Source organism: Hyperoodon ampullatus (genome assembly GCF_949752795.1).
Source record: "Hyperoodon ampullatus genome assembly, chromosome: 3".
Classification (NCBI taxonomy): Eukaryota; Metazoa; Chordata; class Mammalia; order Artiodactyla; family Ziphiidae; genus Hyperoodon; species Hyperoodon ampullatus.
This window is the reverse complement of record NC_136916.1, coordinates 30419286-30442086: the sequence shown is the minus strand read 5'-3', so window position 1 is coordinate 30442086 and position 22801 is coordinate 30419286. Positions and strand designations below refer to the sequence as shown.

Genomic DNA, 22801 nt, shown 5'->3' with positions numbered 1-22801 from the left:
GCAGCCAAATAAATAAATAAATAAATAAATAAATATTTAAAAAAAAAAAAAAAAGCAGGGGTAGTTTAATATTATGAAGCGTATTGTCACCCATTACCTTCAACAGCACTGAAAGGCATTGAATAAAATGTAACATTCATTCCTGTGAGAGGAACAGAAACAAATTTTCCTGTAATGGTAAGGAGTATTTATTAAAAAACAACAATAACATCTCTACTTAGTTGAGAATAAGGTGACTAGCCTATTTGTACTCTTACTCACAATTGTTCTGGGATACAAAGACATATTGAAATAAAGAGCCAAATTTTCATTGTATGTAGATGCTAAGATGTCTAGAAATCCAATAGAATCAGATGGAGAAAAATTAAAACTGATAATAAAGTAAGGTACCTAGCAATAAGGTCAAAATGCAAACATCAATTTACTTTCATGTATATTAGCGACAACCTGCTAAGAAGTGCAATGGAAAAAAATTTCAGAAACAGTAACAACAACAATAACAAAAACCAAGCAAAGGGGCTTCCCCAGTCGTGCAGTGGTTAAGAATCCGCCTGCCAATGCAGGGGACACCAGTTCGAGCCCTGGCCTGGGAAGATCCCACGTGCAGCGAAGCAACTACTCCTGTGTGCCACAACTATTGAGCCTGTGTGCCACAACTACTGAAGCCCACGTGCCTAGAGCCTGTGCTCCGCAACAAGAGGAGCCACCACAACAAGAAGCCTGCGCACCTCAATGAAGAGTAGCCCCTGCTCGCCACAACTAGAGAAAGCCTGCGCGCAGCAATGAAGACCCAACACAGCCAAAAATAAATAAATTAAATAAATTAAAAAAAAAAAACAAGCAAAATATCTAGGAATAAACTTAACAAGGAATATAAATATATAATTTTTATTTGAAATATATACCATAAAACTTTATCAAAGGCAAAAAAAGTTGTTTAAATGAAGATTCACACCACTGTTGGACTGGGAAGGATCAATATTGTGACGGTACTAATTCTCTTCAAATGTATCTCTAAATCCAATGTAATTCCAACTAAATCCACGAGGATTGTTTGGGGGAACTTGTCATTAATTCTAATGTTTACCTGAAAGTGTAGATGTGTAAGCATAGTTTAGGTCACTCTTTGCCCTTCTTAAGACTAGACCTGATTTTAATTCTTTTAAAATAAATGATGGGACAGAAGTTTCTGGTACCCAGGGGCCTGTGAAAGGATCATGCTGCTTCTCTTTCATTCCCTACACAGGCAACATTATGCGACATTCAGGAACATACCATGCTGTTTCCAGTTTGTAGAATGAATTATTTCTTCATATATCTGAGCAGGACTGGACTCAGGCCCCCCAGCCCCACCCCAAAGCTTCTATAGGATCTGACAGAGGATTTGGCCTGCAGTCAGTCTGCCGTGGCTCTTAGCAGAAATGATTGGCAATGACGATGTCCAATGAAAACTCTTTTGAAGTGAGTTTAATGAATGAGTCTCTGTTTTTATTTGTCTGTTTTACCTGTGTGTATATGTGTTTTAGTAGTAACTAGCTGGTACAACGTTTAGATAAAAATTTGTCCTAAGAACTTTGTAAGCACCACATATTATTACATTTGTTGCAATAATGTGAAATTTATCTTTCTGGGAAAAGTGTGCACAGATCTTGGAGTACCTTACTTTATTACAATTAACAGTTGTAATTTGCTTTTTACATCTTTTTCTGAAAGGGAGGAGAGAATTCTCAAATGTAAGGAGAATGTCATGAAGGTTTCAGGTGTGTAAACGGAATTTGACCAGTGGACTTCTGGAACAAGTACCAGGAACATTTTGAAATATATCAGTAGTATGGGGGCATAGTGTTTACAATATGGCAGTGTGTTTACAGTGGATGGTGTCAGGAATGGGTGCATTTGGACCAAACCAGGTTGGCTGTGAGTTGACATTTGCTGATGCTGAGAAAGAGTTATGTGGGAGTTCATTATACTATTCTTTCTACTTTTGTATATGTTTTCAATATTCTCTAATAACTACTAACTAACTAACTAAGGTTGGTAAATTTTTTGCCAGCCACTGTGGTCATACCATTAACCCAAACTAATAGAATACCAACATATTCTATTACAGACTACAGAAACCCATTTTCTTTATTTTTGCAATGTCTTTGATAATAGTTCAATAAATTAGTGGTGAAGTAAGCCATAGTTCAAAATAAAGTTAATTTAAAAAATATGATTTGTAAGATTGCCTCTCAATATGAGTAAACTGGTAGTTTCAAATAAAGCTAGTAGTTTAGAATAATCAGTAGATTTGTAATAGAGATAGTGATCTAATATTACGTTGCTTTTTCCTAGATGATATATTTTACTTCCCTTTGGTTTATAAAAGATACCATAGGGCTTCCCTGGTGGCGCAGTGGTTAAGAATCCACCTGCGAATGCAGGGGACACGGGTTCAAGCCCTGGTCCGGGAAGATCCCACATGCTGTGGAGCAACTAAGCCCGTGCGCCACAACTACTGAAGCCTGCGCGCCTAGAGCTCATGCTCCACAACAAGAGAAGCCACCACAGTGAGAAGCCCGTGCACCGAAACGAAGAGTAGCCCCCACTCGCTGCAACTAGAGAAAACCCACATGCAGCAACAAAGATCTAATGCAGCCAAAAATAAATAAATTTTAAAAATAATAAACTATTAAAAAAATAAGAAACATAATGCAAAATCTCTTTAAAAAAATAAAGGATAAAAGGTACCATAATTTGAAAGAAAAAAACCCTTTATTTCTAATTAATGGCACATTTATGTTTAAAGACAATTTATGAGTAATCTATTGTTTTACCTAGTTTGGGAAAATACCTTTTAAATATAAGGTAAGAAGATAAAGTTATTTATGAATCTTAAGAGAATAATTAAGTGGATAATTTTCATTTTTTTAGTAAGGATGGGGATGATAAGAAGAACCCTGTGATCATTCATCGAGCCATTTTGGGGTCAGTGGAAAGAATGATAGCCATTCTCTCAGAAAACTATGGAGGAAAATGGTAAGCGATATGGAAAAGAAAAGCTATATGTCTACTGTTCTTAAAAATCATGTCTAAAAGGTGAAATTAATATGAAAAAATTGGTGGCTCTTGCCTTATAATTAGCAAGTATCCAAACAGCAAATAAAAATTTTTGTGGCATCTGCCAGACCAGAAAACAAAACAAAGAAAACAAAGGCAGCGTGGCATAACACTATCATTTACCTTTTTGGGATCTCAGTAAAATTAAAGAGTAACCTTTTCACCGGTCTCAAACAAACCCCTCAGAGATCCAGCCGCTGGAACATATATGGCCCACACTCTCAGGGCACCGTCTCTAGCTGTACTGCCCTCCTTCCTTCCGCTATGCTGTTGACCTCACAGCCCTGTGACCCCTGACTTAGGAGGAAACATGTAAGCCTGGTTCACACATGGCCCCAAAGCCAAAGAGAATCGCTGCAGTGACATCCCCCTCCAGGGATGGAGGGGGAAGGTGAATGCCCTGAGTGCAGGCTTTTGAGTGGTATGTCTGGTCACCCTATGTGCCTGGAGGGAAAAGTGGTCAGAGGTGTGGGTTACATTGATGCGTGGGATCTGGTTATTGCTCTGGCCACAGGGTCAGAGACTTATGAGATTCTTAGGTTGGAAACCAGATGACAAGTAGATTTGGTATGTGGATGGTCGCTCAGAATGGGCCATGGGGATGGTATTGCCCGAGTCTGTGTCTGTCCCTTAGATTTTATTTGCAATCCTAGAGAAATATACTGAGGTGTCATGGGGCTGTCCAGTCTATTACAGGTACAGAGAATCCAAAACTACAGATATGAATATGTGTGTGTGTGAATTAACATGTTTATATTTCTCTCCAGTTGATTCTGTTGTAAATAGTTAACATAGTGAGAGATGGTGGGTCTTGCAAGAGAGCAGTAGAACTAGAGGATCAGGAGATGGTGTGGGCACACCTCCCTGTGGAGACAGAGTACCACCCTCCACAGTTTACACAGCAAGCCTTTGGACACCTACCAAGTTGTGGTGGAAATCTCCGTGAGAAATAAAAATAGAAATGTTTAAAATGTGGCTCTCTTGAGTTGGTGGGGCTGAAGCAGTGGTGAGAACAGAGCTCAAAAAGATACATTTACTTTTCATTTTATAATCTGTATTTCATCATGTATATAATTACATTTGTCACATGCATTATTTTGCTTTTGTAATTTAAGAATAAGTATGTAAAAACATACATGCACAAAGTGCCATCTGGTAATAGTCCCCGTGCATTTCCTTCCACCTTCAAACTAAATGTGCTGAAGAAAAAGGCAAACATTTCCTACATCAAACATGCTTATACCCACCTTTCCATCTTTTAAAACATTTTCATTTTGAGATAACTGTAGAATCACTTACAGAGAGGTCCAGCATACCTTTTACCAGTTTTCCCCAATGGTAACATCTTGCAGAACTGTATACAACATAACTGGGGAGTGACAATCCACCAACCTCATTCAGGTCTTGCATTTGTGCACACGTATAGATTTGTGTACCCGCCAGTCAAGGTACAGGACAGTTCCATTACTTATAAGGATCCCTCATGCTGTCGTTTATTTTATGGCCACACACCTCCTACCCCATCCCTGTCACCATCCTCTGGCAGCCACTCATCTGGTCTCCATCTTCATAATTTTGTCATTTCCAGAATGTTACATAAATGGAATCACAGCGTGCAGCCGTTTGAGACTGACTTTTTTCACTCCTTGGGTGGAGTTGCCTTGAGATGCATCCGAGGCATCTCAAGTACCAGTCGTTGGCTCCCTTTCACTACTGATGGTGTTCTGTAGTGTGATGCACAGTTTGAGCATTCACTCGCTGAAGGGCATTTCGGATATTTCCATTTTGGGGCTATTATACGTAAAGCTGCTATAAATGTTAGTGTGCAGGTTTTTGTGTGAACATGTTTCCATTTCTCTGGGATAAATACCCAGGAGAGCGGTTGCTGGATCGTATGGTCAGTGATGTTTAGCCCTTTCATCTAGCTGCCAACCTGTTTTCCCTCCCTTTCCAATCAAAATGCCCAGTTTCCCCTTTTGTCTCCTCTATTGCCTTTTAATATAGTTTGCTTTATTTCCACACCCCTCTACTGAACCTCCTCTCTTGTGAAGTCTTACTTAAAAAGAAAAAAGTCTCTTTGGTTATTTTTTAATCTTGTAATAAATGGTCATTTTAAAAATACGTATTATATTTTTCAGGCCTTTCTGGCTGTCTCCTCGTCAGGTAATGGTCATCCCTGTGGAGCCAACTTGTGAAAAATATGCACTTCAGGTAAAGTTAGAGACATTTAAAGTACATAATCTTGGCATGTGGTCTGTGAACGTCATTGACTTGGAATGTTATTCACACCTTAAAACATTGCATAACTAATACATTAATTTACCACCCCATGTTTTCAGTAAATGTTTTCAGTAACACCTGAGTCGTGTCTATGTAGCTATATCAGAACTATTTTATTTCTTAATGTTTTTGAGAAATTGGTGTTTTAAAACATCTCATAGTTATTCTTTTCCTTGTGGCTCTATTAGGAAGAATACTTATATTATCTGTTGCTGTGTAACAAATTACCCCAAAACTTGGCAGCTTAGAACAACAAGCATTTATTATCTCAGTTTCTGTGAGTCAGAATCTGGGACAACTTGGCTGGGGGCTCTGGCTCGGGTGCCTGGTGAGGCTTCTCAGAGGTCGAGGCAGGGGGAGTGACTCAGCCCTTTAACCTCATCTCAGAAGTGGGGTGCCATCACTCTCCCTCCACTGTGGTCACACAGACCAACCTGGTACAAGGTGGAGGGGACACACAAGGGTGTGAATACCGGGGGGTGGGACCCTGGGGGTCATCTTGGAGGCTGGCCACCGCATTACCATACACAATGTATTAATGAAAGTGTCTCATTCTCTTATAGGTATCCACTGAATTTTTTGAAGAAGGATTCATGGCTGATGTTGACTTAGATCATAGTTGTACACTAAATAAGAAAATACAAAATGCACAGCTGGATCAGTATAATTTTATTTTGGGTAATCTAAATTTGTATATATTTTTCCCAAATGCTTGTTTTTTCACTTTAATTCCAAAAAACCCCAAAAAACAAAGAATATGGTATAACTGCTTGATTATGACAAATAGCTGTTGAATACTTATACACAAAGAAGAGTCTGTGATGTTCCTGGCTAGATACTTTTTGTTATTTGCCAGAAAAGAAGAGTTACGAAGTTTCACATGGATCCTGTGGTGTAGTATTACTAGGAAGAATTAATAACTCAAACCGACAGTGGAAAATGATCTTATCAGTAGAATTATACTCCGTATGTTTCAGTCATGTGATAGGCCTGAAATAATCTCCTTTGCTTTTCTGGTTTATTAGAAATCTTTAGGATTAAACTAATGACTAGGAGATGTTCCAAATTTAAGATGATCAAAAGAAAAGAATTAAGTGAAAAAATAAAACGTCCTTGAGGAACATGAGTAATTAGATGCAGAATCTAAAATTTTGACTGTAAAAATGATTCAAAATCAAGGGAAACTTATTTATATGCCTGCAGGCATGATACGGTTATCTCCTATAAGTTGAAAGTTTCTGTAGAAGGCAAAATAAATATGCACAGGGCTGTCCTATGAGCAATTTGTCATCAAAAGTGTTTGTAGTAGGTACTGTGATGCTTCAGTCAGCCTTCTTGTGACAGAAATTTCAAATTAGCTTAGACACGATGGAATGTATTGGAAGGGAGTTAGAGTATCTTGTGCCATGGAAGGTAGAATTAAGTAGCCAAATCATTAGAAAACTAACTGGAAGGGGAACTCAACCGTTACCAGGACCATTTCTCCCCATTTCTGTTCCCTGTTTTGATCTGCTTCTTTATGCTTATCTTGATCTACTTTATCCCCCCTTACTTGCTGGCCAGTATCTGCCTTCCAGACAGCAAGAAACATGGCGGCAGAATTCTGCATCATCTCACAGTATGGGTCATTAGTGAGAACAAACCTTTTACATATATTCCAGAAAATTCTGTTGGCTGGTTGGGCACGTGTCTGGTGCCTGCCTCTTGATTCATCAAGTGTGCCAGGTGGAGTCAGGGGTCTTTAGGAGCTCCCTCCTCCCACCTGTACCCCACGACCACCACAGGTGTTCTCGAAAATGGACAATAGAGAGATGGGATTAGAAGTCATTCCTTGTCTCAAGAAATTTACTCTTAGAGGATGACCAAATGGACATTAGATTGATATTTGGTGATTAGTACTAAGAAGAAAACTTAATAAGACACATGACATATGACTGCTGACTTAATATTTAGTAAATTGTTGATTGAAAATATATTTATTTCCCTTTGTTTTCTACAGTGGTTGGAGAAAAGGAGAAGACAAATAATGCCGTAAATGTTCGAACAAGAGACAACAAAATTCATGGAGAGATTTCAGTAACTTCTGCCATTGATAAATTGAAGAATCTCAAGAAATCACGTACCCTGAATGCTGAGGAAGAATTCTGAAGTCCTTTCCTTGTGCTCACATCTGTGTAACCTTGTTCTGAACCCTGAACATGCATTTTCCTTAATTACCATTCGTACTTCTTCTGAGAACTTAGGACCCACTGTCTGGTCCACTGATGGGCACAGTGAGAAGTGAGATGGGGAAGGAGTGGCTGATATGCACAAAATCTGATTCACTAATGTGTCTGCAGACAATGAGAGGATAAGTGTGGGAAATTTTAAATTTCCCAAATACCTTGAGAGACTTCAGTGGGAAAATGTCATTCATCAAAGAGGGAAATACTAGGAAATGAGCATTATGGGATGTTACTGTTAAGAATTCTGATTTTCAAAAGATAAGTTTCAAATAAAAGTCTGCAAAGCTTTTTGAATATGGGGTGATATTATTTTCTAATAACATTATGTCTCAGGTATTTTTTAACTGAAGTTTTACTAAAGTTCACACTGAAACTTTATTTTTCTTATTTTTGGCTACACCCCACAGCATGTGGAACTTCCCTGACCAGGGATCGAACCCATGCTCCCTGAAGTGGAAACGTGGAGTCTTAACCTCCGGACCACCAGGGAGGTCCTGAAACTTTATTTTCAAAATCGGAATCAAATTGTTTTAACTAACCAACAATCACAAAGAAGAAGCTAGTACTAAATATTGGATTACTAACAAAGGATTCTGAACTCAAAGAAATTCAGTGTTGTGCGATCTTCTGTAGTTTCCACTATAGGATAAGAGTTGCCATTTTAATTCTAAATAAATGACAATTGAACCTTATTTATCTTTAGAAAAAATAAACTCTCAAATAAAATGTGTTATGTAGTGCTTCCAGGGTTTCACCTATAGGTTTATACCATAATAATTTGCTTACATACTCAAGTGGGTTTCTGATTTTAACTGAGAGGAATACCTTACTGCTCAGAACTGAATTAAAATGGCTTTATGTCAGTAGTGAATTTAGCTACCAATCAAGCAGTATTTTTTGTGTTTATTTGGTTATGTGCTGTGGAATTCAAAATAAATTTAAGACCTGCTCTCTCTTCTGTACACACTTATCATTTAGCTTCCTGAAGAGTTGGAAGAGAAACCAGTAGAGCTGACCGTGAACAACAGGATTGAACTGCACGGGTCCACTTACCCGTGGGTTTTTTTCAATAGCAAATACTAGAGTATACACAATCCTACCCGCAGTTGGTGGAATCTAAGGAGGTGGAGTCACCGATAGGGAAGAACCGAATGAGAAGGGCCCGCTCTAAGTTACACTGCACCCCTCACCCCGAAGTTGTTCAAGGGTCAGGCCTGTGTGATGCTGGAAGGTGCAGATTGTGTGATGTACCTGTTTAAGCTAACAAATTAATTGAGGCCAAGCACTATTCGATACATTCCTTGAATTCACCAAACGTGCTAGTGAGGCAGGGGGTGTCAGAAGACTCCCCATCCCCACCCCAGACAACCTTGTGTTGGGTGGGCGGGGAGAGGGAGGCCCGTGCGCAGCCCAGCACGAAGGTTGCTGCGGTGGGAACAGGTGCGGATCGCTGTGCCGGCCGCGGGGAGCCGCGGCCTGGGAGCAGCTCCCTCCCGGGGCGGGCCTCCTCCAGGGGGGTCTGGGGGCCTGAGACCCGCGGCCGCACTTCAGTCCGGCCTCTCCCCGCCTTCGAGGAGCGTCTCTGAGGACTGGTTAGACATCCGGGCAGAGCGGGCCTGGAGAGATGCTCGCGGGACGCTGCCCGGGCCCTGGGGTCGCGGGGAGTGGGTCCTTGGGGGCCACCTGGCACACCTGGGGTCCTTACCGAGCAGTCTGGGCCAGTTTCCTCATCTGTAAACAAGAGGCTTTTTAGTCTGACAAAAACGTAACGTCGTCAAACCTCCGCACGGTACCAAGCGCACAGCAGCAGTTTTTGTCTCTAAACGTACAGATCCGGCCACAGGTAAACAGCGGCCAACTTCCCACATTTCTCCGCCTCTGCTCTCGATCCCTCAGGTGTGACTTTCGGGGTCCAGGTGACCTTTCCGTGTCTCCAGCCGCCGGGGGAGAGGTGAACGCCTTGTCACAGGCGCTGGCAGCGACCTGGCACCCGGCAGTCCTAGGAGGCGGGGCGCGGGGAAACTCGGGAGGAGGGGCCGCGCCTGCGCCGTGGAACCCCCGGACCCGCCCCCACCACCCCCCACCACCCCCCACCACCCCCCACCACCCCCCACCACCCCCCACCACCCCCCACCACCCCCCACCACCCCCCACCACCCCTCGGCCCGGCGTCCCCCACGGCCCGGAAGTGCTTCCGCTGGCAAGATGGCGGCTGCAGGGGGTCTGCTGTGGGGCCTGCGCCGCCTGTGTCGCGTGCTGCTGTTCCTCTCGCAGTTCTACATTCTCTCGGGCGGCGGTGAGTTGGGGGCAGGGGTCTGCGCCGGGCCGGGCTGAGGGGTGGGGAACCCAGGACCGCGGGGACTGTCGGCCTGGGCCCTCGGGCGGAGGCTGAGTGCGGGCGGAGGGCGCGGGTTGCTACAGCCGAGTCCGGCGCGTCCTGCCGCCACCTCTCGGCTCAGGGAGCCGGAGCCGCGAGCCTCGAACTGTGGGCCTGGGGGCTCGGCCGGGGACGCAGAGCTGGGTCTCGGCACCGCCCGTCGTCTCCAGTTGCCCGCAGACCTAAACTGGTGTCGACCCCATTGGGTTTCATGTTTAGTTTCCCGGCGGTCAGGCCGAGATGTTTGCCCAAGCAGCTGTGGGCCTGACGCGATGCACACACAGCCTGAGGTCTTCGTTTCTCTAATCATAGGGTCCTTCAGTGTAGAGCCTTCGCAGCCGCTGGCTCAGTCCGACAAGGATCCGGGCCCCACACGTACGTTCACAGTAGTGCCCAGGGCAGCAGGTACTAGACGCTTTGTCTTCTAGTAAACGTGTATATTTGTATCTAGTGGTCTCTTCCTTTTCTTTTTGGATAAAATTTCTTGTAGAATATGAAATCACTTTCCATGTTTTGAACATTTTATTGATTGCATTTTAGATTATGTGAACTAAAGGCAGATGCATACCTTTTCTGTAGACAGTCTTGGTATTTCAATACCTTTTGACATTCCTGTCTCATCTTTTTCCAGTCACAGGCTCCCCGTTTCCATCTCTTTATTTCAAGTTTTGTTTTTTTTTCCGCTTCATTCATCAAGATAACCTTCAACCACTGCTTCTTTCCCTTCAGAAAATTTCTTGTGCTTTTGGAACCCTGTTCCTGATGTTGGATATTATTAAAGGCTCCCCCAGGGCTGTGTGAAATGGAGGGATTGCAGAGGGACTGGTACAGACTTGGCATCTGTCTCTGGTGGTGCTGCTGGGAGCTGGAGCAAAATATTCACCTTTTTGGGTTTCGGTTTTCTCATCTTTTTAAGGTAGTGGGGTTGTCCTGGCCCTGTAAACTCTTGGCTTTGTGATTCTAAGTGCCCATCCTCCAGCCACGGTAGTAATAGGAACAAAAGAAAAGAAAATTTTCTTTTCTTTTGTTCCTATTTCAAAAGGGTATAATAGGAATTATACCCTTTTGTAAGTATACCCTTTTGTAGGTATTTTGTAGAATTGCCCACTTAATAGTGACTTTAAGTAGGACCAGTTTTAAATGAGTATTAGTGTGTTTTGCTAAATGGAACTTTGGTCTCTGTAGTTTCATCCCTTTAGAGTTCCATTACTTCAGTAAATTGAAACTGGCAGATGTATTTTACTGATTCTATAAAAGACTACTAGAAGACAGCAGCATACTTGAGTTTAAACCTAGATTATTTTATAGAGAAAGCACAAGAATTTTTTACTCTCTTGGACGTTTTTGAAAGCTTCTCTTCCTGAGAATACTGGTTGCAATTTTGATCCTCTCTTAAGTGATAGTAATATATTATACTCCCAGCTAGGCTGGCTGGAGAAACTTACTGCAACCCACTGAATAAGTTACTAATATAAAGAACTGTTTTGAACTTTGGTACTGTAAAATTGTAAATGTTACTTGCAGATGGTGGCTTGTTGAAGTACCAAAGTGGAATAATGACAGGACGTTTTTCTAGGGTTGGTACCTTGTTGTACCGATTGATTCACTTAGAGGGTTAGGGGTTTCACTTACAAATTCGTGAATTCAAATGAAAAGAACATTGGATTGGAAACTGAGAGATTTGGGCTCTGGTTCCAGTTTTGCCGTCCCTCTGTGATCTTGAACGAACTTTATCATCTGTAAGCCTTCATTTTTTTTCATCTTGTAACATGATAGACTTTTTGAGGTCCTAATTTATTCCTAGCACTGTATATATGTTATGCTCATGATTGTGTTCTTTAAGCTTAGAAAATTGCTTTCCTCTGTTATTGTAATCAGTATTGCAAGAGAATAAGCTTCTCTCTCACCTCTCACAGAAAGCACCGATATCCCACCTTATATGATGAAGTGTCCGAGCAATGGTTTGTGTAGCAGACTTCCCGCAGACTGTATAGAGTGCCAGACCAATTTCTCCTGTGTCTATGGGAAGCCTGTCACTTTTGACTGCACAGTCAAACCTTCTGTTACCTGTGTTGTAAGTACTGCAGCTTACTTATTCTTAATAAACTGATCGTAAAGCTCGAGTTATAAGTAGAGTTTAGACTTGACTATGGAGGAAATTCAGAAAGTGCCCTGCATTTTAAAAGTAAGATTTGAGGAATAAAGTCAACTTCATCAGAAGGTGGAAACTTCCATCTCCAAGTAAGGTTTGATTACAAGGGTTCAGATAGCAATTTTTTTTTTTTTTTTTTTTTTTTTTTTTTTTTTTTTTTTGCGGTAGGCGGGCCTCTCACTGTTGTGGCCTCTCCCCTTGCGGAGCACAGGCTCCGGAGCACAGGCTCAGTGGCCATGGCTCACGGGCCTAGCCGCTCTGCGGCATGTGGGATCTTCCCAGACCGGGGCACGAACCCGTGTCCCCTGCATCGGCAGGCGGACTCTCAACCACTGCGCCACCAGGGAAGCCCCAGATAGCAATTTTTTGACATAAGGATAAATTGAAGCAATTGTCAGACTTCTTACAAAAAGTAGGAAATAGAAAAGGCTCAAACGCACCAACTGTTGCCCATTAGAAATGACCCTGTTACAGTGGTCACACCTGCAGCCCATCTCTGATATGTTGACAGCCAGAAAGGAGCCTACAAAGGCTTCCACAGCCGGTGTTCCTTAGCGTGCTCTCGGGATACCTGCTTCAGAAGGCAGCCCCACACCTGTTGAATGTGACGAGGGCAGGGAGACTCACATATCTGCATTTTTGAACCATTGGACCAGGGAAATTACTGCAAACTTCATTGTAGTCCTAGCATGTGGGTGAGATAGAGAGTAGAAATGAATGAGGCAGTGTTTTACTCTTGGACCTGCCATGACTAGCTCTGTGATTTAGTCATCTGTCTCTTGTTAAATCAGGAGATGGGCCCAGAACAGCTTTTCCTAAAGTGTTTCCATGGCGCCCTCTTTCTGGGAGATGGTCAAGGAGGAAAACAGATTCCATAACCATATTCTTTCTCTCTGTCTTTTTTCTTTTTTTTAAGGGGAGCAGTAGGAAGTAAGATTTTTCTTTTAATTAATTTATTAATTTATTTATCTTTGGCTGCGTTGGGTCTTCATTGCTGCGCACAGACTTTCTCTAGTTGTGGCGATTGGAGGCTACTCTTCGTTGCGGTGCGCAGGCTTCTCCTTGCGGTGGCTTCTCGTTGCGGAGCACAGGCTCTAGGTGCTCAGGCTTCTGTAGTTGTGGCGCATGGGCTTCAGTAGTTGTGGCTCATGGGCTTTAGAGTGCAGGCTCAGTAGTTGTGGCACACAGGTTTAATTGCTCCGCAGCATGTGGGATCTTCCCGGACCAGGGCTCGAACCCCTGTCCCCTGCATTGGCAGGCAGATTCTTAACCACTGCGCCACCAGGGAAGCCCACCATATTCTCTTTTGCAGATTCCCTTTGACCCAGCGATTCTAACTTACTTGAACAAGATACCTTTCCCCTTCGGTTTTTTGGAACTTGGTCTGCAGAGGGCTAGATTAGAAAGTTCCTTCCACCCCCAGGCTCTTTCTCTATTTCTCCTGAGGTCTAGTATCAGGAGAGGGCATGAGGGAGGCTTCACTCCAAAGGGGAAATGAGATTTTATGTGTTCTCAGTGTCTGGACATAGTGTTTGTAACTGTCAGTATTTGTCATTTTCTTATATCAGAGTTACCCTTTAAAGTGTGCTGGAAAATTGAACTAGTTGCCGGGTAATCTTCATGACTGACCTTGGATTATCAGTTAGTCTCTGTTGCTGTATCTTACATAGAATTTTCTTCCTACTTACGTAATGGCGAAACCTGTTTGAAGGCTCTTGAAATTGCGTACTTCATGGGTCTGGCAGATAGTAGGTACCTTGTGAAAAATGAGAAAACTGACGGCTGAGGAGAGCTTTTCCAGAATTAGCCTCCTTTGTTTGCCTCAGTGTCTTTGACATTCATCTCTCACAGCTGGTTCCTGAATGAAACATAGTTCTCAATTTCTTCCTTCTTTAGGTGTTCCAAAAACAAGTAGTTTCATTTAGCGGAAAATAGCAGAGAATAGGAGAAATTACAAAGCTTACAGAAGTTTCTGAATTCCTGGGTCCTGGTCCTTGGTGCATCCTCACCCCTTGGCTGAGGTGTGCCCTGGATGGGTTCCTTCCCTTCTCCTCCCCTTCTCCTCCCCAGGTGCTTTCACCTCACCTGCTTCCTGACTAGCCAGTCATCACGAATCCTGTAAAGTAGCAGGTGCCCAGCCCGCAAGTGTGGCATTTGAAGGCGGCCTCAGGAGCGTCTTGTTGTCTGTTTCTTCTTAAAAATGAAGAGCAGTCAAATAATTGGCTGTCAGGAGCCACGGGCCCCAGGACTGCTGCGGGCAGGTGATCTGGGGCCGGCCGTGCATTCTTCCCTTGTTTGTTTAATGACCACCTGTAGGATCCTGTCTCGCTAAATAAGTTAGCATTTCAGGAAGAAATAAGCTGTGACCATCTGCATACACAGGTGCACATGCAAATGCTCATCCTTTCGCTGTGCTGCACTCAGCTCTCTCCCTCCCTCCCGCACCTTATTTTGAACTTCATATTAATGGAAAGAAAGAAACTCTTCTTGTCCTTCTAATGCATACTGCATAGGGACTCAGAGCAAGGGAACCTTACCTAGATTACACTAGTCAAAGAAATTGTTTTATAACGGCCCTGTTAAGTATATAAATAGAAATTAATGCAAAAATCCTGCAACCCCTTTCATATCAGCTAGCTCCTGCTCCAGCTATGATGGGAGCTATCAAGCCAGTTACCTCAGTTGGAAATGTGCTTGATAGAAACGCTGCTTTCTGTTCCTTGGAGAAGAGCTCAGTCTGCTAGTGTATTTGAAGCAAGTTTAATTCCTTCAGATAGGTTCTGTATCCTTACTAATGACAGCTGTTTCACAAAAGGAAAGGTAACAAATCTTTTTACTACAGGTGAGCTTTTGTTGGGATCTATACTTTTTTGTGGTGTGAAAATGGATTCAGTAAATGCTGGGGTGCCTGCATAGCTATATGGAAAAAAGTGGAATACTGTTTTATCCAAAGTAAATTTCAGATCAAAGATTTAATGTGAAAAAGTGAAACCACAAAGTACCAGAGAAAGCATGAGATAGTTTTGTTATAATCTCAAAGTAGGGAATATTTTTCTAAGTATGAAATAAAATTTAGAAGCCATAAAAGAAGGAATTGATAGGTTTGACTACTAAAAATTAGAGATTTCTGCATGACCTAAAAAAAAGCATGAAGGCCAAAGATAAATGACAAACTAGGAAAAAGTATTTCTAACACACGTGACAAATAATGCACTAATATCCATAATATATAAAGACTTCCAAAAAGCCAATTAGAAAAAGATGACAGTCCTGTAGAGAAATGGTTTTAGGACATGAACAGATGGTTCATAGGAAAGGAAATACAATTGGACTTTCAATGCATGAAAAAAAGTTTAATTTTTCTCATGATTAAGTACAAATCAATGCGTTTTTTAAACTATCAGATTGGCAAAACAATCAAAAAGTTTAACACTCTGAGTTCTTAAGGGTATAAGGAACAAACACTCCTGTATCTTGTTAGCAGACGGGTAGGTTAGTCAGCCTCTTGTGAGCACTTTGTCTTATCTCTGAAACTTATAGATGCACATAAGCTTTGACCCAGCAATTCCATATTTAGGAATTTATCTTACAGATATTACATATTGCACGTGTATGCAAATAAATATGCCTAAAGATATTCTTAGCTGCTTTGTTCACACAGGCAAGATTGGAAACAAGCAGAATGTACAAAAGAGAACAGTTTAATTTATGGTCCATTGTGTAGTGAAATAAATACATTGCAGCCATTGAGAAGAACTAAGCAGCTCTAGGGATATTTATCGATATCTATAGAATTAAGCAAAAAGTAAATATCAGTGGGAACATTAAATTAAAAAAAAAAAAAAGTATCTGACGTAAACGTGCCCATGCATAGAACAGACTCCCTGGAAGGCCAGAGTGGGTGAGCGGTGGTGCTTGGTGCTGGGGAGGGCAGTGCTGCTGAGGGCCGGGCTGCACCAGCCTCCTCCTCACTCTCCTGTTGTCTCTGGGAGTTTGTACCACGTACACTTATTACCTAGTTTTAAAAAACAATTGATAAGAAACGTGTTATGGATGCATCACTAGAAATATGCAGACATTTAAAACAATATTGCTTAAATCACGCGGTGCCTTACTCAGTTTCAAATACTGTCCATAATAGGAGTTTTGCATTAATCAAAAAAGTTAATAAATATAATACTTCCAGAGGTGATTGTGTTACCCCTTAAATATGATTTTGAAAAATATTTATTACAGTATAATGTCAAGTGGATACAAAATGTTTTCAGTATAATTCCACGTATGTAAATCTGTACTATAGGAAGGAAAAATGAAAGAAGGTTAAAAGTGCTTGTCTCTGGAGAGGTTACAGGTTTTTTCTGTAATTTCCAAATGTGCAACATACAAGAACATGGACTGCTCTTATAGGCAGAAAACAAAATAAGGACATTTAAAATTGAAATGAAAAAATTCTCTGGTCTCAAATTTCAGGGCCCACAGTGAACACTTGCTCATCAGCCTCTCTATGCAGTTCATTCTAAGTTGGGAGTGGTTTTCTGGGGCTGCCTATGGGTCGGTCCTGCTGGGTGCTCGTGGGTGTGTGACAGCAGTGACAGCCCTGGGGCTCTGGGCCACTCGCAGGGCGGCTCCTAGGGAAGAGTTGAGACCCGGTGGCCAGGCTGTTCCTCCAGGAACAGGGCTCCTGTGTTCTGCACGGGCTTGCAGCTCCATGACCTTGAGCATAGGGACTCTCTGCCCTTTGAACTCGCTGACTCTGAGGCTTTATAAAGTACATTTTCCTTTTTTCTGTGTTATAAAAGTACACATGTGTATTATTAAAAATTTAGCCAAAGTAACAGTGATGAAATAATCTTTATCATTCTGAAATAACCTTTGTTACTTTGTTGTGCATTTACCTAGATATTTTTTGTTAGGTATATATTTTTGGTTGTATGTTTATGGTCATAGGATCATAGCATATACATTTGTATTGTGTACATATTGGTTTGATACCTGTTTTTCTGCCACTTCCTCCTAGGTCATAAAGTATTTTAGACATTTGGTGCCATGTGACTGTGTAGTTTTATTGACCTATTAACAAACTACTGTATTATGATTGAATAGTTCTGTGTCCTTTGGTACGTAGGATCAAGACTTCAAATCCCGAAAGAGCTTTGTCCTCAACATGACTTGCAGGTTCTGCTGGCAGCTTCCGGAAACCGACTACGAGTGCTCCAGCTCTACCAGCTGCATGGCAGTGTCCTGCCCGCGGCAGCGCTACACGGCCAACTGCACCGTGCGGGACCATGTCCACTGCCTGGGTAGGTCAGTGTTAAGGGAATCTGTGAGCAAGATATTTTTCTCTAGGCTTATTTATGGAACTGTAACCAGAAACTTGAGAATTAAATTTTAATTGTTTTGTCAGAAATATTTATTAGCACTATTTTAGTTATGCCAGTTTTATTTTAAAATGTAATATTTGATAAAACAAAAAATGTGTAAGGTATAAAGCGTAATGTATAATTGAGTTTCACCCAAATTAACAACTAAAGCAGCGTGATGCCATTGAAATTACCAGAGTGTGTTTCCTGCACCCAGTTACCCTGCCTCTTCTTCAGAGGTAACCACCCTTTTGGATGTTCTTAGCATCTCACTTCCTTTTCCTTAAATTTTTTGTAGTTCTATCACATGAATGTACTAGAATATAATGTAAATTATTCAGTAGTGCATGTTTTAGAATTGTATAATATAGACTGTTTATGGTCTTCTGAGACCGTCTTTCAACATCATGGCTCTAAGATTCTTCCATTTGTCTTCTCTTATTACTATTTTTTTAACTTCTGTGTAATAACTTGTAAGATTGTATCATAGTTTATCCTTTCTCCACTGTATTTGGATTATTTACAGTTTTTTTCCTTACAAATTGCGCTGCTGTCAAAGCTTTTGTCCATGTCTCCTGGTTGCACATGTGCAGGAGTTTGTCTGGCATACACTGTCTTGCATGTGTTATTTTCCAGGACGGTTGTATCCGTTTACATTCCCACCAGTGGTACACAACTGTTAGTGATGATCCACATCCTCTCCAATACTTGTTATCCCTACGTTTTGTTTTTTTTTCTTACAGACTTCTAGGAATTCTTTTATATTTTGGGTAGTAACCTTTTGGTGTCCCTAATATCCTTTCCCAGATTTTAACTTCCCCCCCGCCTCTTTCTTTTGATATCTTTTGAACAGAACTTTAAATTTTTAGTTAGTTGAAGTTTTTAGTCTTTCAGAGTTAGCCCTTTTTTGTTGTAAGAAATCTTTTCCTACTCCAGATTCATAATTTCCTGTACGTTCTTTTAAAAGTTGTAAATGTGGCCTTTCACGTTTAGGTCTCTAGTCCCCTGGGGTTGGTTTGGTGTATGGTGTAAGGTGGATTCAGTCTCACTTTTTTTGGCTGGGACAGCCCAGTGTCCCAGGACTCCTGGGCGCTCTGTGGGCCTGCTCCCTTCCCGGTGCCTGGTTTGTCTTTCTCAGCCCCATGTTACCCACGTTTTCACAGCAGGTGGGATGTTTTACCTTCTTCAAGCTGTGATCCTCACAAAACTGATTTAAATGTCGAGTCTGTGCTCATAGACAGTCAGGGCTTTCTTTTTACCATTCATTGTAGTGAACATTTACTTCTGTAAAGAAAGTTGACTTTTTAGATTGTAAATCACAAGGCCCCTAGTTATAATTTAGTCTCTGTGTGAGAGTATTTTTATACCCGTGTTTTTATGTGGAGTGTTTTCCCTTTTTTAAGGTAACCGTACTTTTCCGAAAATGCTGTACTGCAACTGGACTGGCGGTTATAAGTGGTCTACTGCTCTGGCTCTGAGGTAAGCTCTGTTTCTAGTAAGTCGGATGCCATTTGGATTTCGTTGGGGTTGGTGGGCTCTTCCAAGCTCCTCCTCCATCCACTCAGATCCTGCCATGTGTTAGGTAGACCATAAGGACAGCACTGTAGGGGGTTATTTAGGTGGTCAAACCAGTACCCTCATGGAATTTAATGGCCCGTTGCTGGTTTTCCTCCCAAGATGGCCTGCACATTCTAGAGGTGACTGTAGTCATTACTAGAGATCATTAGAACCAGTCAGTGCTTCCCATCCTGGGTGTTCCGTGAATTAGTAAAATGCCATATACTAATTAAAGTCGGTAGGTTTATGATGTATATCTTTAATTTTCAGTAATTTTCTTCTTTATTACAAAAAATAATACATGCTCAGTACTGAAAACTGGAAAAAAAAATGAAAGTGACAAAGAGAAACGTTGAAAATCACCTATAATTCCACCATTCAAACATAATTATAGACTTAAAATTTTTACATAAAAATTGGCTTGTATTACTTAAACTTTTCAACAGTTTGAAAAGAAAATTGTACCAGTTCTTCCCACCGGAGGGAAGGGCAGGTGGGGTGCTGGTTAAATGATTCCCTGATTAGGAAGGTGGGCATCCGCTGTTGGAGGTTTAGGGTAAGAGTCTGAGGTGACCTGTGGCCTGTGGTGAGACGCGGGCAAGGCTTCTCAGCCTTGTCATTTTTGACGTTTGGGCCACGAATTCTCTGCTGTGGGGCGTCCTGTGCAGAGCAGGATGTTCAGCAGCATCTCTGGACTCCATTTACTGGGTGTTAGCAGTCTCCCCAACCCCCACTGAAGCTGTGAGAATCAAAAATGCCTCCAGGGGTGGCCGAGTGGCCCCTTGTCGGGAACCACTGTGTCAGGGTTTGGGCTGGGGAAGAGGAGGATCCTGCTGGCAGGAAGGCACAGCTGGAAAGTGAAAGACAGGTCCACGATAGAAAATTAGATGCAACGACAGTGAGATTTGGTGACACCCAGCGTCTTTGTCAGCAGTGGTTCACATTCAAACTAACAGCTGACTTTCTGCTTTTCAACAAACTTTATTTTGGAATAATTTTAGATTTACAGGAAAGTTGCAAAGCTAGAGAGTTCCTATACACCCTTCACCCAGCTTCCCCCACGTTGTTGACATCTTAAATTACCGTGGCACATTTAATAGCTGATTTTTTAAAAATAAGAATAATTTTCTTCTCTGGGCTCAATATGGTTTCTTTGAGAATATTCATGGTGAATGTGATAACGCCTGGTGTTTGCTTCTTGGTACTCGGGGTGGGGGATTGGAAGGGTGTAGATGAACCAGGGATGGACACATGTTGATAACTATTGGAGCTGGGTCATGGATACTGTTCTCTTCTTTTTACTTTTATATGTTTGGAATTTTTCATAATAAAAACTTTAAAAGAAATACAATGAGAAGTCCGAATATTGTTAGATCTTAGAATTTGAAGGAACCTTAAAAGTCATTTATTCTGAACATGAAATTTTTAAAGATGGGTGACTGACAATGTTCACAACTTGATCTGGGCAGCCATGTGGTGTTGGCTGCCTGGCAATGCCACCTTTGACCACCATGTTCCTGCACTGTCTGTAGGACTAGCCCCACTTTGCTCTCCTGGATGTGCCATTTCAAGGTTAAAAAAGCAACAAGCTCGATTTTCTTGAAAAGAGAACCATTAGACTTCATTACAGCTAAAAATTGTGTTTACTTTTGACAATTAAACGGTCTTGTTGCCCATGATTGTTTAGTGTTGTACATTTGTGAGATAGTCACTGTGTCCTGATTAAGGGATCTGGTGATTTGAGGCCCTTTCCCACATGTGAGTTAGCGGTTACTGAGGCGCAGTAATGCAGGCGCAGTCGGGGGGCCGTTGATGGACTCCAGGCCTGTTTGCTGTTGCAGCATCACCCTTGGTGGGTTTGGAGCGGACCGCTTCTACCTGGGCCAGTGGCGAGAAGGCCTCGGCAAGCTCTTCAGCTTTGGGGGCCTGGGAATATGGACGCTGCTTGACGTCCTGCTCATTGGAGTCGGCTACGTGGGACCAGCGGATGGCTCTTTGTACATTTAGCTGCAGTTGCGTGCTTCAGAGAGGAGCAGTGCTTAGAAAACGGCCTCTTCCCTGTAGGAGTCCATGTGCCGTGAATGGTGTATGTGTATGTTTTTAATGTACAGCATCTGTACTTTGCCTGCCTTGATGAAGGTAAAATAAAAAACACTGAACTATGTTTATCTGGAATTTGTTTTTATTTGCCTGAAGTCTATTTTTTTTTTCTGTGGAAAAATTTAAACTTAATTAAACTAGAAGAACAACCTGTGCAGCGACTGAAAATCTGTTCAATTTGTAGACTTGAGTTTTATATTGCTTACCTCAAACTGTGCCACATGTATCTCCAGCCTGAGTGTCATCTGCCGTAAAAAGCTTGTCAGCTATAATTGCAGAAAGTGGGAAATGTTTTTATTCTTTAGCTAAATAAGATTATGTACCTAAATTTCAGTCATCTCTGAGTTTTGCAGTGTAATGTCTATGTAGTCTGGTCTTCATATATGACTGTTTGAAGTAAACTGCAGAAATTTTGTGTCTGGTTCCTGTGATTGGAATTTTGTTAGTAATATAAAATGTTGCAAGAGTACTGGAGAATTAATAAAGCTACAAGGTACTTTAAAAATTTTCAGTCTTCTTCCTGTTATGTTTTTTATATTAAAACATAATCTTGACTAATCCTAGCAACTTTTATTATTAAGAAGTAAAATGTTTATTTTTCAGGACATTACTCCATTCTAATAGATATATTCATAATTGGCTGGCTCATTAACACACAGTGGAAGTGTTAAAAAAATGTGTTGGTGTGATAAATGGTTCTGAGTCTTTGTAAGATCTGTTGTAGACCCTTTCTTGGAAAGAAAAACATTTATTAATCCAAAAAAATGTTTAATTAACTTTTTTTTATTCAAGTATAGTTGATTTACAGTGTTTCAGACTAATTCAGTTATGTTTATATGTATATATATACACATATATGTATGTGTATTTTTTCAGATTCTTTTCCATTGTAGGTTATAAGATATTGAATATAGTTCGCTGTGCTATACAGTAGGTCCTTGTTGGTTATCTATTTTATATATAGTAGTGTGTATATGTTAATTCCAAATTCCCAATTTATCTCTCCCCACCTTTCTGCTTTGGTAACCATAAGTTTGTTTTCTATGTCTGTGAGTCTATTTCTGTTTTGTAATAAGTTCATTTGTATGATTTGTTTAGATTCCACATATAAGTGATATCATATGATTTTTGTCTTTCTCTGTCTGACTTACTTCACTTAGAATGATAATCTCTAGGTCCATCCATGTGGCTGCAAGTGGCATTATTTCATTCTTTTTTATGGCTGAGTAATATTTCATTGTATATATGTACCACATCTTTATCCATTCCTCCGTCAGTGGACACTTAGCTATTGTAAATAGTGCTGCTATGAACTTGGCTATTGTATATAGTGCTGCTGTGGACATTGGGGTACATGTATCTTTCCGAATCAGGGTTTTCATCTTTTCTGGTTATATGCCCAGGAGTGGGATTGCTGGATCATGTGGTAACTCTATTTTTAGTTTTTTAAGGATGCTCCATACTGTTCTCCATAGTGGCTGCACCAATTTATATTCCCACCAACAGTACAAGAGGGTCCTCTTTTTTCCACACCCTCTCCAGCATTTATTTGTAGACTTTGTGATGATAGCCATTCTGACTGGTGTGAGGTGATATGTCATTGTAGTTTTCATTTGCATTTCTCTAATAATTAGTGATGTTGAGAATC

The 22801-nt window shown here is 41.3% G+C and overlaps 2 protein-coding genes across 4 annotated transcripts in view; both read left to right on the top strand.

Moving 5' to 3' along the window:
• TARS3 (threonyl-tRNA synthetase 3) overlaps positions 1–7943 on the top strand; it is a gene marked incomplete at its 5' end in the record, with an annotated part of 52143 nt that extends 44200 nt beyond the window's left edge. For both annotated transcript variants that reach the window (XM_079698955.1, XM_079698954.1), the window contains 4 exons: positions 2917–3021; positions 5241–5313; positions 5946–6060; positions 7382–7943. In XM_079698955.1, coding sequence (XP_079555081.1) covers positions 2917–3021; positions 5241–5313; positions 5946–6060; positions 7382–7530 — 442 coding nt within the window. In that variant the 3' untranslated portion in view covers positions 7531–7943. The remainder of the gene's footprint in view (positions 1–2916; positions 3022–5240; positions 5314–5945; positions 6061–7381) is intronic.
• Positions 7944–9812: 1869 nt separating this feature from the next.
• On the top strand, positions 9813–21198 carry TM2D3 (TM2 domain containing 3; the record flags this gene model as incomplete). Of its 2 annotated transcripts, none has more annotated exons than XM_079701021.1 (6): positions 9813–9903; positions 10312–10389; positions 11901–12058; positions 17262–17436; positions 18900–18975; positions 20895–21198. In XM_079701021.1, the coding sequence occupies 6 exons, from the start codon at positions 9813–9815 to the stop codon at positions 21058–21060; spliced, it is 744 nt and encodes a 247-aa protein (XP_079557147.1). In that variant the 3' UTR covers positions 21061–21198. The 2 variants fall into 2 exon arrangements, with proteins under 2 accessions (XP_079557147.1, XP_079557146.1); XM_079701020.1 differs by having other exon boundaries at positions 10297–10389.
• Positions 21199–22801: the final 1603 nt, after the last annotated feature.